Consider the following 13,708-nt stretch of genomic DNA (forward strand, 5'->3'; position numbering starts at 1 on the left):
CGCCTACTTTCCATTCCAGAACCAAAACGGCTTCTAAAACAAAATGCAAGGTGATTACTTGCTCTTAGCAAATCATTGACGTCTGTCTGGATTCATAGGATAAAACTAAATTCTCTTTGCATGACATACAGAGCAAGCAGTGTACAGCCTAGCATCCTACCCTTGTCCTTACCCTGGAGTCGTGTTCCGACCAGCTGGACTCTGGCTGCCTGTATATCTGCACACGCGATTGTTCCCTCTGTCAGGACTCTCATTTGGTTTCTTACTGACTGATGAATTCCTTATGGGTCAGGTCAGATTGAGATCCTCTAGGAAGCCTGGCTTCACCCCGTCTAGTCTCACGATGCTTTATATATTTATTTGAACATATTGCTTTCATTTCACAAAACTGTCAAAGGAAGCATTGTGTGCAACTGTGGCCTCAGTACCTGGCAGACAGCTGGTATTCATTCATTCATTCTGGTCAGCATTACCAGAAGGCTTCTTGTGTTGGGCATGGACAAGTGCTAGGAACACAAAGCTGAAAGTTCTTAGTGTTTGTCCCTGAGGAATATGTAAATGGCCTGACTTGTTCATTCCTAATTTACTTACTATCCTCTGTGTGGCAAGGATGTACTGTGTGTCACTGCTGTTTGACAGTATCTCTGACAACATTGATTGTTCAAGATAAGGACAGGACAGGAGGCCCCTGTTCAACAGAAGAGTCCCTTGTAGTGGAGAATACAGAATGCAGACAGGCAAACAACATGAAATGCAGACATGAAAATAATTGTAGGTTATGATTATGAAGGGAAACTCGCCAAAGTCACAGAGAATAGGAAAATATTTGACAACATATAATACCATGGCGATGTTTAAGCTGAAACCACGTGGAGGTTAGGAAGAACATTTGAGCAATAAGAAGATCTGTATGTTACAGCCTTAGGGTTGACCAACCTTGGCATGCCCCAGGACCTCTTGAGGAGCCATGAGCCCGGGGAGAGAATGCTATGAGACAGAAACACAGCCAGCTCACAGGGCCTTAGAAGACACCGTAAAGACTGCATCTGTCTGTGTGTGTTAAAAAAAATCCCATAAATATAGGTGGAATGAATGAATAAAAACAAGTATTTTCTTTGCTTCTTTTCTCTCTTTCTCTGTCCCTCCTTGTGCCCCGCCCGGCACTTGTCCCTCCTTCCCACCCCTCTCTCTTCCTTTCTTGACATGGTTTCATATAGCCCAGGCTGAGCTCAAACTTGCTTTACATAGTTGAGGAGGATCTCAAACTACTGTTCTTTGATTTCACCTCCCTCCCAGGTGCAGGAGTTACAGATTTATGTCTGAGTTATAAAATAATTGTTTGGCACTTAGAACACTCCAGTGACTCAGATGTTTCTCAGATGGTACCTTGGGCTGGAAGCATCCTTCATAGTTCTAGGATGAGAAAAGGACATGCATTTTGGGCTGATCTGGAGATCAGGCCCAGGAGCTGTGTGGCCTTTTTCTCACCTTAAAATGGAAATATTGGTACCTACCTCAGAAGATCACTAGGAGGAGTAATGAAAGAAGATTGCATGGCATACAGCGATAATTCACAATTTAGCTGTCATCATTATAGTTGTTATTAAGCACAAGGGAGAAATATTATCCCATAATCATGTGGCCTGGACACGTTTCTACACTTTCTAGGTCTCAAATATCTCATCTGTTTACCAAAGGAGAGATGGTATCTACTGTCTTCACTGTGGTAGATTTCTTATGGATGAGGTAAATAACTCTACAGGCAAAGTTCATTAGGAATATGGGGAAGAAGGCTTCCCAGAGAGGGCGAGATGAATGAATTAAACTCATGTCATTTCTATTCAATGGTCAATGCGCACAATGTCAAACCCAAAGCCATTCCAGAATGCTTAGTGTGGGCTTGCAAACACCTCAGGACACTCCAGCGTAGGGCAGTGTTTGTTGCCCAGACTTCTGGAAACATCTACACCACAACTCTTGTCCTTTTTTTAGAAGGCAATGACTGATGAGGCTGAAGGAGTCATTCAACAACAGAAGAAAAAGTTATCTCTTGATGAGATGATCCGTGAAGCTCAGAACTTCGTGGAGAAAATCCGCTTTCTTGTGGATGAGGTAATCAATGCTATAGGCAAAGCTCATTGGGGAGATAAGAAAGCTTCCCAGAGAGGATGAGATGCTTGCTTGGTGATGGAGGGAGAAGTTTTTAAAATTAAGCCAAATATATATCGCTGTGTTGGTTTCTCATAAAGCCAGAGCATTCAACAGAATAAAAAGCATGTCCCCTAACACAAGTACTGTCCAAGCAAGCATGATGATGGTGGGAACCTTGAGGGGTTTTCAAGCATAAGAGAATTTAAACTCACATTCAATGAAGATCAAACTGTCTATTTTAAGCATAGTTGTAAGGTAGGTTTTCTGCTGTCTTCTAGAATGATCTTTAAAAGGCATCATATTCACTTCTGTCAAATACTGATTCTTTCTTGAGCCCTACAGATGTGGACAGGCTTCCTCTACAGGGTTCATGGGGGATGGTGTTGGGGAGAGGGACATGGGTTTACTGCTCCACGGGCTCTCCAGTGTGGTGATTCTCTCATATATTATTTGGTCTCTGGAAATATATTAAGTAATGAGACAGGTAACATTAAACAGTAGACATGAGGGTTTCATTAAGAACATGGGAGGTTTGAGGCAGGCACTGGGGCTTCCTGCCTGTAACTAACAAGCCCTGTGACTGGAAGACTTTCCTTTGCTGTTGGTTTCAGACCAGATAGAAAGGACAGATGCTCCTTTTCAGTGTCAGATATGCATGTGAGAGGAGAGAGAGCAAGACAGAGTATCTACCTCCGGATAGAAGCTATGCCTCCTATTTTGGTAGTTGCATTGGTTCAGAAGTGTACATTCCAAACACAAAGTAGTGAAACACTCGGTATGGAACCTCATTCCCTTACTGAGTAGCTCAACTTTTAAAATTTCACTTAAGTTTAGTAGAGTTGTTCCAAATGGCTGAAATGGGAGTCGGCGATTTGGCAACTAGATGTTAGGCACAGGGCTCCTCTAGATTTGTTTTCTCTTTTCCTTAACGTGACTGGGGGATGATTCAAAGGCATCAGTGCACTTTCTTCTGTTACGTCATGAAAAACAGGGCAGCAAAGATGCTCCAACAAAGGTCCAGCAAGCTCAAGTAAACCCACGTATCCCTACCTCATGAGCACGACGCTGTCCTCTAAGGCAGCAGCACTTCACCGGCTTACTGTACAGATGACTAACCAGCTCCATTGTTTAATGCAGAAGAAGGGTTCTTTTGGGATAAGCTCTGGAAGCACATCCATTAAATACCAACCTGTGCAATCGTATCATTCCACTGCACAGCCTCAGCACACTATCCCGGACGTCTTCATTTGGATGCTCAGTAACAACAAGAGAGTGGCGTACGCCCGGATCGCTGCCAAAGACCTGCTTTACTCCCCCATCGAAGAGCAGATGGGCAAGCACTGTGGGAAGATCAAAACCCACTTTCTCAAGGTAAGTCTGCCCGAAACCAGAAGACCAATTTCTTTTTTTTTTTTTTTATTAACTTGAGTATTTCTTAAATACATTTCGAGTGTTATTCCCTTTCCCGGTATCCGGGCAAACATCCCCCTCCCCCTTCCCCTTCCTTATGGGTGTTCCCCTCCCAACCCTCCCCCCATTGCCGCCCTCCCCCTACCAGTCTAGTTCACTGGGGGTTCAGTCTTAGCAGGACCCAGGCTTCCCCTTCCACTGGTGCTCTTACTAGGATATTCATTGCTACCTATGAGGTCAGAGTCCAGGGTCAGTCCATGTATAGTCTTTAGGTAGTGGCTTAGTCCCTGGAAGCTCTGGTTGCTTGGCATTGTTGTACATATGGGGTCTTGAGCCCCTTCAAGCTCTTCCAGTTCTTTCTCTGATTCCTTCAACGGGGGTCCTATTCTCAGTTCAGTGGTTTGCTGCTGGCATTCGCCTCTGTATTTGCTGTATTCTGGCTGTGTCTCTCAGGAGCGATCTACATCCGGCTCCTGTCGGTCTGCACTTCTTTGCTTCATCCATCTTGTCGAATTGGGTGGCTGTATATGTATGGGCCACATGAGGGGCAGGCTCTGAATGGGTGTTCCTTAAGTCTCTGTTTTAATCTTTGCCTCTCTCTTCCCTGCCAAGGGTATTCTTGTTCCCCTTTTAAAGAAGGAGTGAAGCATTCACATTTTGATCATCCGTCTTGAGTTTCATTTGTTCTAGGGATCTAGGGTAATTCAAGCATTTGGGCTAATAGCCACTTATCAATGAGTGCATACCATGTATGTCTTTCTGTGATTGGGTTAGCTCACTCAGGATGATGTTTTCCAGTTCCAACCATTTGCCTACGAATTTCATAAAGTCGTTGTTTTTGATAGCTGAGTAATATTCCATTGTGTAGATGTACCACATTTTCTGTATCCATTCCTCTGTTGAAGGGCATCTGGGTTCTTTCCAGCTTCTGGCTATTATAAATAAGGCTGCAATGAACATAGTGGAGCATGTGTCTTTTTTATATGTTGGGGCATCTTTTGGGTATATGCCCAAGAGAGGTATAGCTGGATCCTCAGGCAGTTCAATGTCCAATTTTCTGAGGATCCTCCAGACTGATTTCCAGAATGGTTGTACCAGTTTGCAATCCCACCAACAATGGAGGAGTATTCCTCTTTCTCTGCATCCTCGCCAGCATCTGTTGTCCCCTGAGTTTTTGATCTTAGCCATTCTCACTGGTGTGAGGTGAAATCTCAGAGTTGTTTTGATTTGCATTTCCCTTATGACTAAAGATGTTGAACATTTCTTTAGGTGTTTCTCAGCCATTCGGCATTCCTCAGCTGTGAATTCTTTGTTTAGCTCTGAACCCCATTTTTTAATAGGGTTATTTGTTTCCCTGCGGTCTAACTTCTTGAGTTCTTTGTATATTTTGGATATAAGGCCTCTATCTGTTGTAGGATTGGTAAAGATCTTTTCCCAATCTGTTGGTTGCCATTTTGTCCTAACCACAGTGTCCTTTGCCTTACAGAAGCTTTGCAGTTTTATGAGATCCCATTTGTCGATTCTTGATCTTAGAGCGTAAGCCATTGGTGTTTTGTTTAGGAAATTTTCTCCAGTGCCCATGTGTTCCAGATGCTTCCCTAGATTTTCTTCTATTAGTTTGAGTGTGTCTGGTTTGATGTGGAGGTCCTTGATCCACTTGGACTTAAGCTTTGTACAGGGTGATAGGCATGGATCGATCTGCATTCTTCTACATGTTGCCCTCCAGTTGAACCAGCACCATTTGCTGAAAATGCTATCTTTTTTCCATTGGATGGTTTTGGCTCCTTTGTCAAAAATCAAGTGACCATAGGTGTGTGGGTTCATTTCTGGGTCTTCAATTCTATTCCATTGGTCTATCTGTCTGTCTCTGTATCAATACCATGCAGTTTTTATCACTATTGCTCTGTAATACTGCTTGAGTTCAGGGATAGTGATTCCCCCTGAAGTCCTTTTATTGTTGAGGATAGCTTTAGCTATCCTGGGTTTTTTGTTATTCCAGATGAATTTGCAAATTGCTCTGTCTAACTCTTTGAAGAATTGGATTGGTATTTTGATGGGGATTGCATTGAATCTGTAGATTGCTTTTGGTAAAATGGCCATTTTTACTATATTAATCCTGCCAATCCATGAGCATGGGAGATCTTTCCATCTTCTGAGGTCTTCTTCAATTTCCTTCTTCAGTGTCTTGAAGTTCTTATTGTACAGATCTTTTACTTGCTTTGTTAAAGTCACACCGAGGTACTTTATATTATTTGGGTCTATTATGAAGGGTGTCGTTTCCCTAATTTCTTTCTCGGCTTGTTTCTCTTTTGTATAGAGGAAGGCAACTGATTTATTTGAGTTAATTTTATACCCAGCCACTTTGCTGAAGTTGTTTATCAGCTTTAGTAGTTCTCTGGTGGAACTTTTGGGATCACTTAAATATACCATCATATCATCTGCAAATAGTGATATTTTGACTTCTTCTTTTCCGATCTGTATCCCCTTGACCTCCTTTTGTTGTCTGATTGCTCTGGCTAGAACTTCAAGAACTATATTGAATAAGTAGGGAGAGAGTGGGCAGCCTTGTCTAGTCCCTGATTTTAGTGGGATTGCTTCAAGTTTCTCTCCATTTAGTTTAATGTTAGCAACTGGTTTGCTGTATATGGCTTTTACTATGTTCAGGTATGGGCCTTGAATTCCTATTCTTTCCAGGACTTTTATCATGAAGGGGTGTTGAATTTTGTCAAATGCTTTCTCAGCGTCTAATGAAATGATCATGTGGTTTTGTTCTTTCAGTTTGTTTATATAATGGATCACGTTGATGGTTTTCCGTATATTAAACCATCCCTGCATGCCTGGGATGAAGCCTACTTGGTCATGGTGGATGATTGTTTTGATGTGCTCTTGGATTCCGTTTGCCAGAATTTTGTTGAGTATTTTTGCGTCGATATTCATAAGGGAAATTGGTCTGAAGTTCTCTTTCTTTGTTGTGTCTTTCTGTGGTTTAGGTATAAGAGTAATTGTGGCTTCGTAGAAGGTATTCGGTAGTGATCCATCTGTTTCAATTTTGTGGAATAGTTTGGATAATATTGGTATGAGGTCTTCTATGAAGGTTTGATAGAATTCTGCACTAAACCTGTCTGGACCTGGGCTCTTTTTGGTTGGGAGACCTTTAATGACTGCTTCTATTTCCTTAGGAGTTATGGGGTTGTTTAACTGGTTTATCTGTTCCTGATTTAACTTCGGTACCTGGTATCTGTCTAGGAAATTGTCCATTTCCTGAAGATTTTCAAGTTTTGTTGAATATAGGTTTTTATAGTAAGATCTGATGATTTTTTGAATTTCCTCTGAATCTGTTGTTATGTCTCCCTTTTCATTTCTGATTTTGTTAATTTGGACGCACTCTCTGTGTCCTCTCATTAGTCTGGCTAAGGGTTTATCTATCTTGTTGATTTTCTTAAAGAACCAACTTTTGGTTCTGTTGATTCTTTCTATGGTCCTTTTTGTTTCTACTTGGTTGATTTCAGCTCTGAGTTTGATTATTTCCTGCCTTCTACTCCTCCTGGGTGTATTTGCTTCTTTTTGTTCTAGAGCTTTTAGGTGTGCTGTCAATCTGCTGACATATGCTCTTTCCTGTTTCTTTCTGCAGGCACTCAGCGCTATGAGTTTTCCTCTTAGCACAGCTTTCATTGTGTCCCATAAGTTTAGGTATGTTGTACCTTCATTTTCATTAAATTCTAAAAAGTTTTTAATTTCTTTCTTTATTTCTTCCTTGACCAGGTTATCATTGAGTAGAGCATTGTTCAATTTCCAAGTATATGTGGGCATTCTTCCTTGATTGTTATTGAAGACCAGTTTTAGGCCGTGGTGGTCCGATAGCACGCATGGGATTATTTCTATCTTTCTGTACCTGTTGAGGCCTGTTTTTTGACCAATTATATGGTCAATTTTGGAGAAAGTACCATGAGGAGCTGAGAAGAAGGTATATCCTTTTGCTTTAGGATAGAATGTTCTATAAATATCCGTTAAGTCCATTTGGCTCATGACTTCTCTTAGTCTGTCTACATCTCTGTTTAATTTCTGTTTCCATGATCTGTCCATTGATGAGAGTGGGGTGTTGAAATCTCCCACTATTACTGTGTGAGGTGCAATGTGTGTTTTGAGCTTTAGTAAGGTTTCTTTTACATATGTAGGTGCCCTTGTATTTGGGGCATAGATATTTAGGATTGAGAGTTCATCTTGGTGGATTTTTCCTTTGATGAATATGAAGTGTCCTTCCTTATCTTTTTTGATGACTTTTAGTTGAAAATTGATTTTATTTGATATTAGAATGGCTACTCCAGCTTGCTTCTTCTGACCATTTGCTTGGAAAATTGTTTTCCAGCCTTTCACTCTGAGGTAATGTCTGTCTTTGTCTCTGAGGTGTTTTTCCTGTAGGCAGCAGAATGCAGGGTCCTCGTTGCGTATCCAGTTTGTTAATCTATGTCTTTTTATTGGGGAGTTGAGGCCATTGATGTTGAGAGATATTAAGGAATAGTGATTATTGCTTCCCGTTATATTCATATTTGGATGTGAGGTTATGTTTGTGTGCTCTCATTCTCTTTGTTTTGTTGCCAAGACGATTAGTTTCTTGCTTCTTCTAGGGTATAGCTTGCCTCCTTATGTTGGGCTTTACCATTTATTATCCTTTGTAGAGCTGGATTTGTAGAAAGATATTGTGTAAATTTGTTTTTGTCATGGAATATCTTGGTTTCTCCATCTATGTTAATTGAGAGTTTTGCAGGATACAGTAACCTGGGCTGGCATTTGTGTTCTCTTAGGGTCTGTATGACATCAGTCCAGGATCTTCTGGCCTTCGTAGTTTCTGGCGAGAAGTCTGGTGTGATTCTGATAGGTCTGCCTTTATATGTTACTTGACCTTTTTCCCTTACTGCTTTTAATATTCTTTCTTTATTTTGTACGTTTGGTGTTTTGACTATTATGTGACGGGAGGTGTTTCTTTTCTGGTCCAATCTATTTGGAGTTCTGTAGGCTTCTTGTATGCCTATGGGTATCTCTTTTTTTTAGGTTAGGGAAGTTTTCTTCTATGATTTTGTTGAAGATATTTACTGGTCCTTTGAGCTGGGAGTCTTCACTCTCTTCTATACCTATTATCCTTAGGTTTGATCTTCTCATTGAGTCCTGGATTTCCTGTATGTTTTGGACCAGTAGCTTTTTCCGCTTTACATTATCTTTGACAGTTGAGTCAATGATTTCTATGGAATCTTCTGCTCCTGAGATTCTCTCTTCCATCTCTTGTATTCTGTTGGTGAAGCTTGTATCTACAGCTCCTTGTCTCTTCTTTTGGCTTTCTATATCCAGGGTTGTTTCCATGTGTTCTTTCTTGATTGCTTCTATTTCCATTTTTAATTCCTTCAACTGTTTGATTGTGTTTTCCTGGAATTCTTTCAGGGATTTTTGCGATTCCTCTCTGTAGGCTTCTACTTGTTTATTAATGTTTTCCTGTGTTTCCCTAAGGGAGTTCTTCACGTCTTTCTTGAAGTCCTCCAGCATCATGATCAAATATGATTTTGAAACTAGATCTTGCTTTTCTGGTGTGTTTGGATATTCCATGTTTGTTTTGGTGGGAGAATTGGGCTCCGATGATGCCATGTAGTCTTGGTTTCTGTTGCTTGGGTTCCTGCGCTTGCCTCTCGCCATCAGATTATCTCTAGTGTTACTTTGTTCTGCTATTTCTGACAGTGGCTAGACTGTCCTATAAGCCTGTGTGTCAGGAGTGCTGTAGACCTGTTTTCCTCTCTTTCAGTCAGTTATGGGGACAGAGTGTTCTGCTTCTGGGCGTGTAGTTTTTCCTCTCTACAGGTCTTCAGCTGTTCCTGTGGGCCTGTGTCTTGAGTTCACCAGGCAGGTTTCTTGCAGCAGAAAAGTTGGTCTTACCTGTGGTCCCGAGGCTCAAGTTCGCTCGTGGGGTGCTGCCCATGGGCTCTCTGCAGCGGCAGCAACCAGGAAGACCTGTGCCGCCCCTTCCGGGAGCTTCAGTGCACCAGGGTTCCAGATGGCCTTTGGTGTTTTCCTCTGGCGTCCGAGATGTGTGCACAGAGAGCAGTCTCTTCTGGTTTCCCAGGCTTGTCTGCCTCTCTGAAGGTTTAGCTCTCCCTCCCACGGGATTTGGGTGCAGAGAACTGTTTATCCGGTCTGTTTCCTTCAGGTTCCGGTGGTGTCTCAGGCAGGGGTCCTGCCGCTCCTGGGCCCTCCCCCACGGGAGCCCAGAGGCCTTATACAGTTTCCTCTTGGGCCAGGGATGTGGGCAGGGGTGGGCAGTGTTGGTGGTCTCTTCCGCTCTGCAGCCTCAGGAGTGCCCACCTGACCAGGCGGTGAGGTCTCTCTCTCACAGGGTCTGGGAGCAGAGAGCTGCTGCGGGCCGGGATCCGCAGGCGTGGGACCGCAGGCGTGGGACCTCCGGCAAACACAGGACGTGCCCGGTCCTAGATGAACTCTGCCTCTGTGTGTCCCGATCTCACCAGGCAGCTCTCTTGTAGCAGACAAGTTGGTCTTACCTGTGGTCCCGAGGCTCAAGTTTGCTCGCGGGGTGCTGCCCACGGGCTCTCTGCGGCGGCAGCAACCAGGAAGCGAACGACCAATTTCTTTTTATCCTGAGTGGCTTAGGAATTTTAGCATGTGTCCATGTCTAGAATTCTTTTCAGTGTTTTCAAAAACAGGAGATCTCAGGCTTCTTGATCTGGATTTCAATCCAGTGGTTTCTCTAGCTTTCTACGTATGATGTCTTCAGACACGTGTCGATTTCTCTTTTCATCTAATGACTGACCCACTAGCTTAGAGTTTCACTCCTTTGATTACTGAGACTGGAAATTTTTCCTATTTGTTCCTTCTGTCATTTTCTCCCATATGATTTTTCGAAGACATCTTTCACAGGAATATGAATATATATATATGAATGTATATATGAATATATATGAATATATATATTTAGACAAACCCCATTCATTCATACAGTTAATATGTTTGTTTCAAAAAGGTTCTAAAGTCCTTCAAGCACAAATACTTGGGAATCTGAGACATTTCAAGACTAGCCTGGGCTGCAGAGTGAGTTCAAGGCCAGTTTGAGCAACTTAGTAGATACTGACTTAATTTTTTTCTTTAAAAATAAAATGTAGTTCAGGGGTAATGAGCTTGTCTAACACATGCAAGACCCTAGGGTTAACCCACAGTGCTGAAAAGAAAAAAAAAGAAGGGAGGAAGGAAAAGGAAGAAAGGAAAGAAGGAAGGAAGGGAAGGAGGGAGGGAGGGAGAAGAAAGGAAGCATCCTTTTGATAAGGACATCAGTTATACAGTCATTTGACTAATTACATCTGCAGTGACCCTATTTCCAAATAGGGTAACAATCTGATGACTGAAGATTAAGATCTAAAACAGATGAATCTGGGAGGAACATAATTCAATCTGTAACAGAGTTCTGGGCAAATATTTACCAGCTGTGTGATCTTGGACAGTCTGCTTAATATTTTTCATACATTTGAAGAGTGTTTATTCTATTTTTCATCCACTGTGTGTATATGGCTGTGAGGATTAAGTGAGTAAACTCAGGCAAAGAACACATACTTGTGCCTCAGGCAGAGTCATCAGTCAATAAATACCAGTGTTCAAGAAGCTGGGCATCCAGCACCTCAGAGGACTTTGTTATTCCTTGCAGAGCTCATCAGTTGTTTGTGACTGTGGTGATTAATCTGACTGGATTTAGAATCGACCTTGAGGCACAATCCAGGTCTATTGATGAATGTGCTTCCAGAAACCCTTAACTGATGTGGGCAGACCCACCATGGGTATGAGTGGCATCATCCTATGGGCTGGGGTCTCAGAGTGAACAGGAGGGCAGAACAGGGAAAGAGGTGAGCATTGGCAGTCATCTGTCTTTGACATCTTCCTATGGACTGATGGACAGCCACTTCAGCCCCCCCTCCACACCCCCAACCCATGGTTGACTGTAGCCTCCCTTAAATCACGAGCCAAAATGAATCCTTCTATAAAGTTGCCTTTGCTGGGAAATTGGCACATTGGTGAGAGAAAGAACTAACACAGTGATGTTGCTTATGTCTTTCTGTCCTGTCCATACAATAATTTTTAAAATCTGCTCCTATGAAACTATAAGTGAAAAAAGTCAATATATATTTTTACTCAAGTCATTCATCCCAAATATCAGAGACTTTCTTTCACCCTCCCCATTCAAAGAGTGCTACAGAAGCAAGAAAGGTTTGTCTTAAAAATAGCAAATCATTTCCAAAGGGCCTGTGCTAAAAATACTAGAAAGTGGTATGAAGTTACTCTCTGCTAAATATTGTGGTGGATTCTGGCACCGTACAAAATTAGAACAAAGAGCAGCTGTCAGGTCAAGTCAGGGGATGGGTGCCGCCTCACAGGAGTGAGCTCCCACAGGTATCCAGCCCGTGTTATCTCTAGCAATGTGTTTATAGCCTTCTTTCTCTTCATTTCACTGTTGCCACCGTAATTGCTATGGAAGATCACCACTAGGTCTCCTTGAATTCAGTAACCATGAGGGGAGCGAGCTTCTTGAAAGGGTGATTCAGCAAAACCATTTCCTTTCTTGTTATGATTGTCAACTCCCATTTCAACTCCCTCCCACACACCACTTCCTTTTAGTCTCTCTCTTCCCTACTTCTTCCCAAAATAGTAAGTCTGGAAAAAAAAAAAGAGCCAAGACTATAGGAGAAGACCCAGTCTCATAAAAAGCATAGACTGTAAATCTCTAAAACCTTTAAGCCATAACTTCCTCAAATTTTTTTTCTGTGGCACAGCTGTCTGCTCCGTGAACATCCCCTAAACATTCAAAGACCTGTAGGTTGTGGTGGTCACACTGCAAAGTCATAGACTTCCACAGTGCCCACGGGTCAGAGGATGGCAGCTAGAAGACCTACAGTCAAGAAGCAGTTTTGAAAGTCAGATTTCTTAGTTTATTGCTTCAGAGTATCTATGTACAGTTGAATTAGTCACTCTGCCTGTCACTGTGTCAGAACACCTTGCAGAAACATCCCAGGGCAGGGATTTATTTCGACTCACAGGTGAGGTGACACAGTCCTTCATGGTGGTGTAGGGGAAGGAGTGGTGACTAGCATGGGACTGTGGTAACAAGAGCTTATCCACAAGGCTTCTGGTATATACAGACCAGGAAGCAGGCATGATGGGCCAAAACAAGAGAGGAGATCATCTTCTGATAATACCCTTCTGATAATTAGATTACAGACCTGAAGTTTCTACAGCCTCCACAAACAGTGCCTCTGGCTGAGAAGCAAGTGCTCAAACATCCAGGAAGGATATTTGACTTCCAAACTCTATCATGGGCTTTACTGGACCTTCTGTTTGTTGGGTCCATTTTGGGAGGAGGAGGAGGTAGCTGAGGCCTGGGGAAGCCTAAGACTTGGGCATTACATCTCCTGCAGGATTTGATGTCAGCTCACAGAACTGTTTCCGTACCTTTCCATTCTTGCTGGGTTTTAATCTGCTCTCCATCCTGGTCTCAAAGGGTTAAATAAATCAAACCTGGATGCCTGAAAGCAATTTTGATTTGGAAATGCTTGTTAGGAAAATTCCCATGTTATGTACTATAGGAATATAGCAGTGATCCTGTGGAATACTTTCACAGGATTTGAGTTGACTTTTGGTTCTCACTATAAGTTCACACACATACATACACACTTGCATGCTCACACAAACACACTCATACACACATACACATGCATATACACATACATATACACACATGTATACACATGTACACACATGCACATGCACACTCACACAAACGCATACACACATGTACATACATGTGCATACTCAGTAGAAGGAATGATGTTTTCTGTTGTTTTTCATTAAAGAAAAAGAAACTTTTAAAATAAAGTTTAAGGGTGGAATATAACATAGTATGTTCCGAGCCATACAATTTAAATACCTAGAACTAAGGTCTGCAGGCTTAGCACCAACAGAAAGGCATGTGGACACCCATCTTCCTCCCTGGAACGGCAGAGTAAACCTCCACACATAACTAGATGCTTTCTCTACATAGGTGCACAGACACACACAGCAACTGTGAGGAGTAGAGGGGGCCTCTGCACAGAGCTGAGTGTGCACGGAC

The 13,708-nt window shown here is 42.4% G+C and overlaps 1 protein-coding gene across 1 annotated transcript in view; it reads left to right on the forward strand.

The window, feature by feature from the left end:
- The window catches only part of Fer1l6 (fer-1-like family member 6), a 155,444-nt gene that overhangs the window by 69,827 nt on the left and 71,909 nt on the right, over positions 1 to 13,708 (forward strand). Inside the window, exons 18-19 of the mRNA XM_039080186.2 lie at positions 1,993 to 2,112; positions 3,370 to 3,522. Coding sequence (XP_038936114.2) covers positions 1,993 to 2,112; positions 3,370 to 3,522 — 273 coding nt within the window. The remainder of the gene's footprint in view (positions 1 to 1,992; positions 2,113 to 3,369; positions 3,523 to 13,708) is intronic.

Source organism: Rattus norvegicus, chromosome 7, assembly GCF_036323735.1.
Source record: "Rattus norvegicus strain BN/NHsdMcwi chromosome 7, GRCr8, whole genome shotgun sequence".
Classification (NCBI taxonomy): Eukaryota; Metazoa; Chordata; class Mammalia; order Rodentia; family Muridae; genus Rattus; species Rattus norvegicus.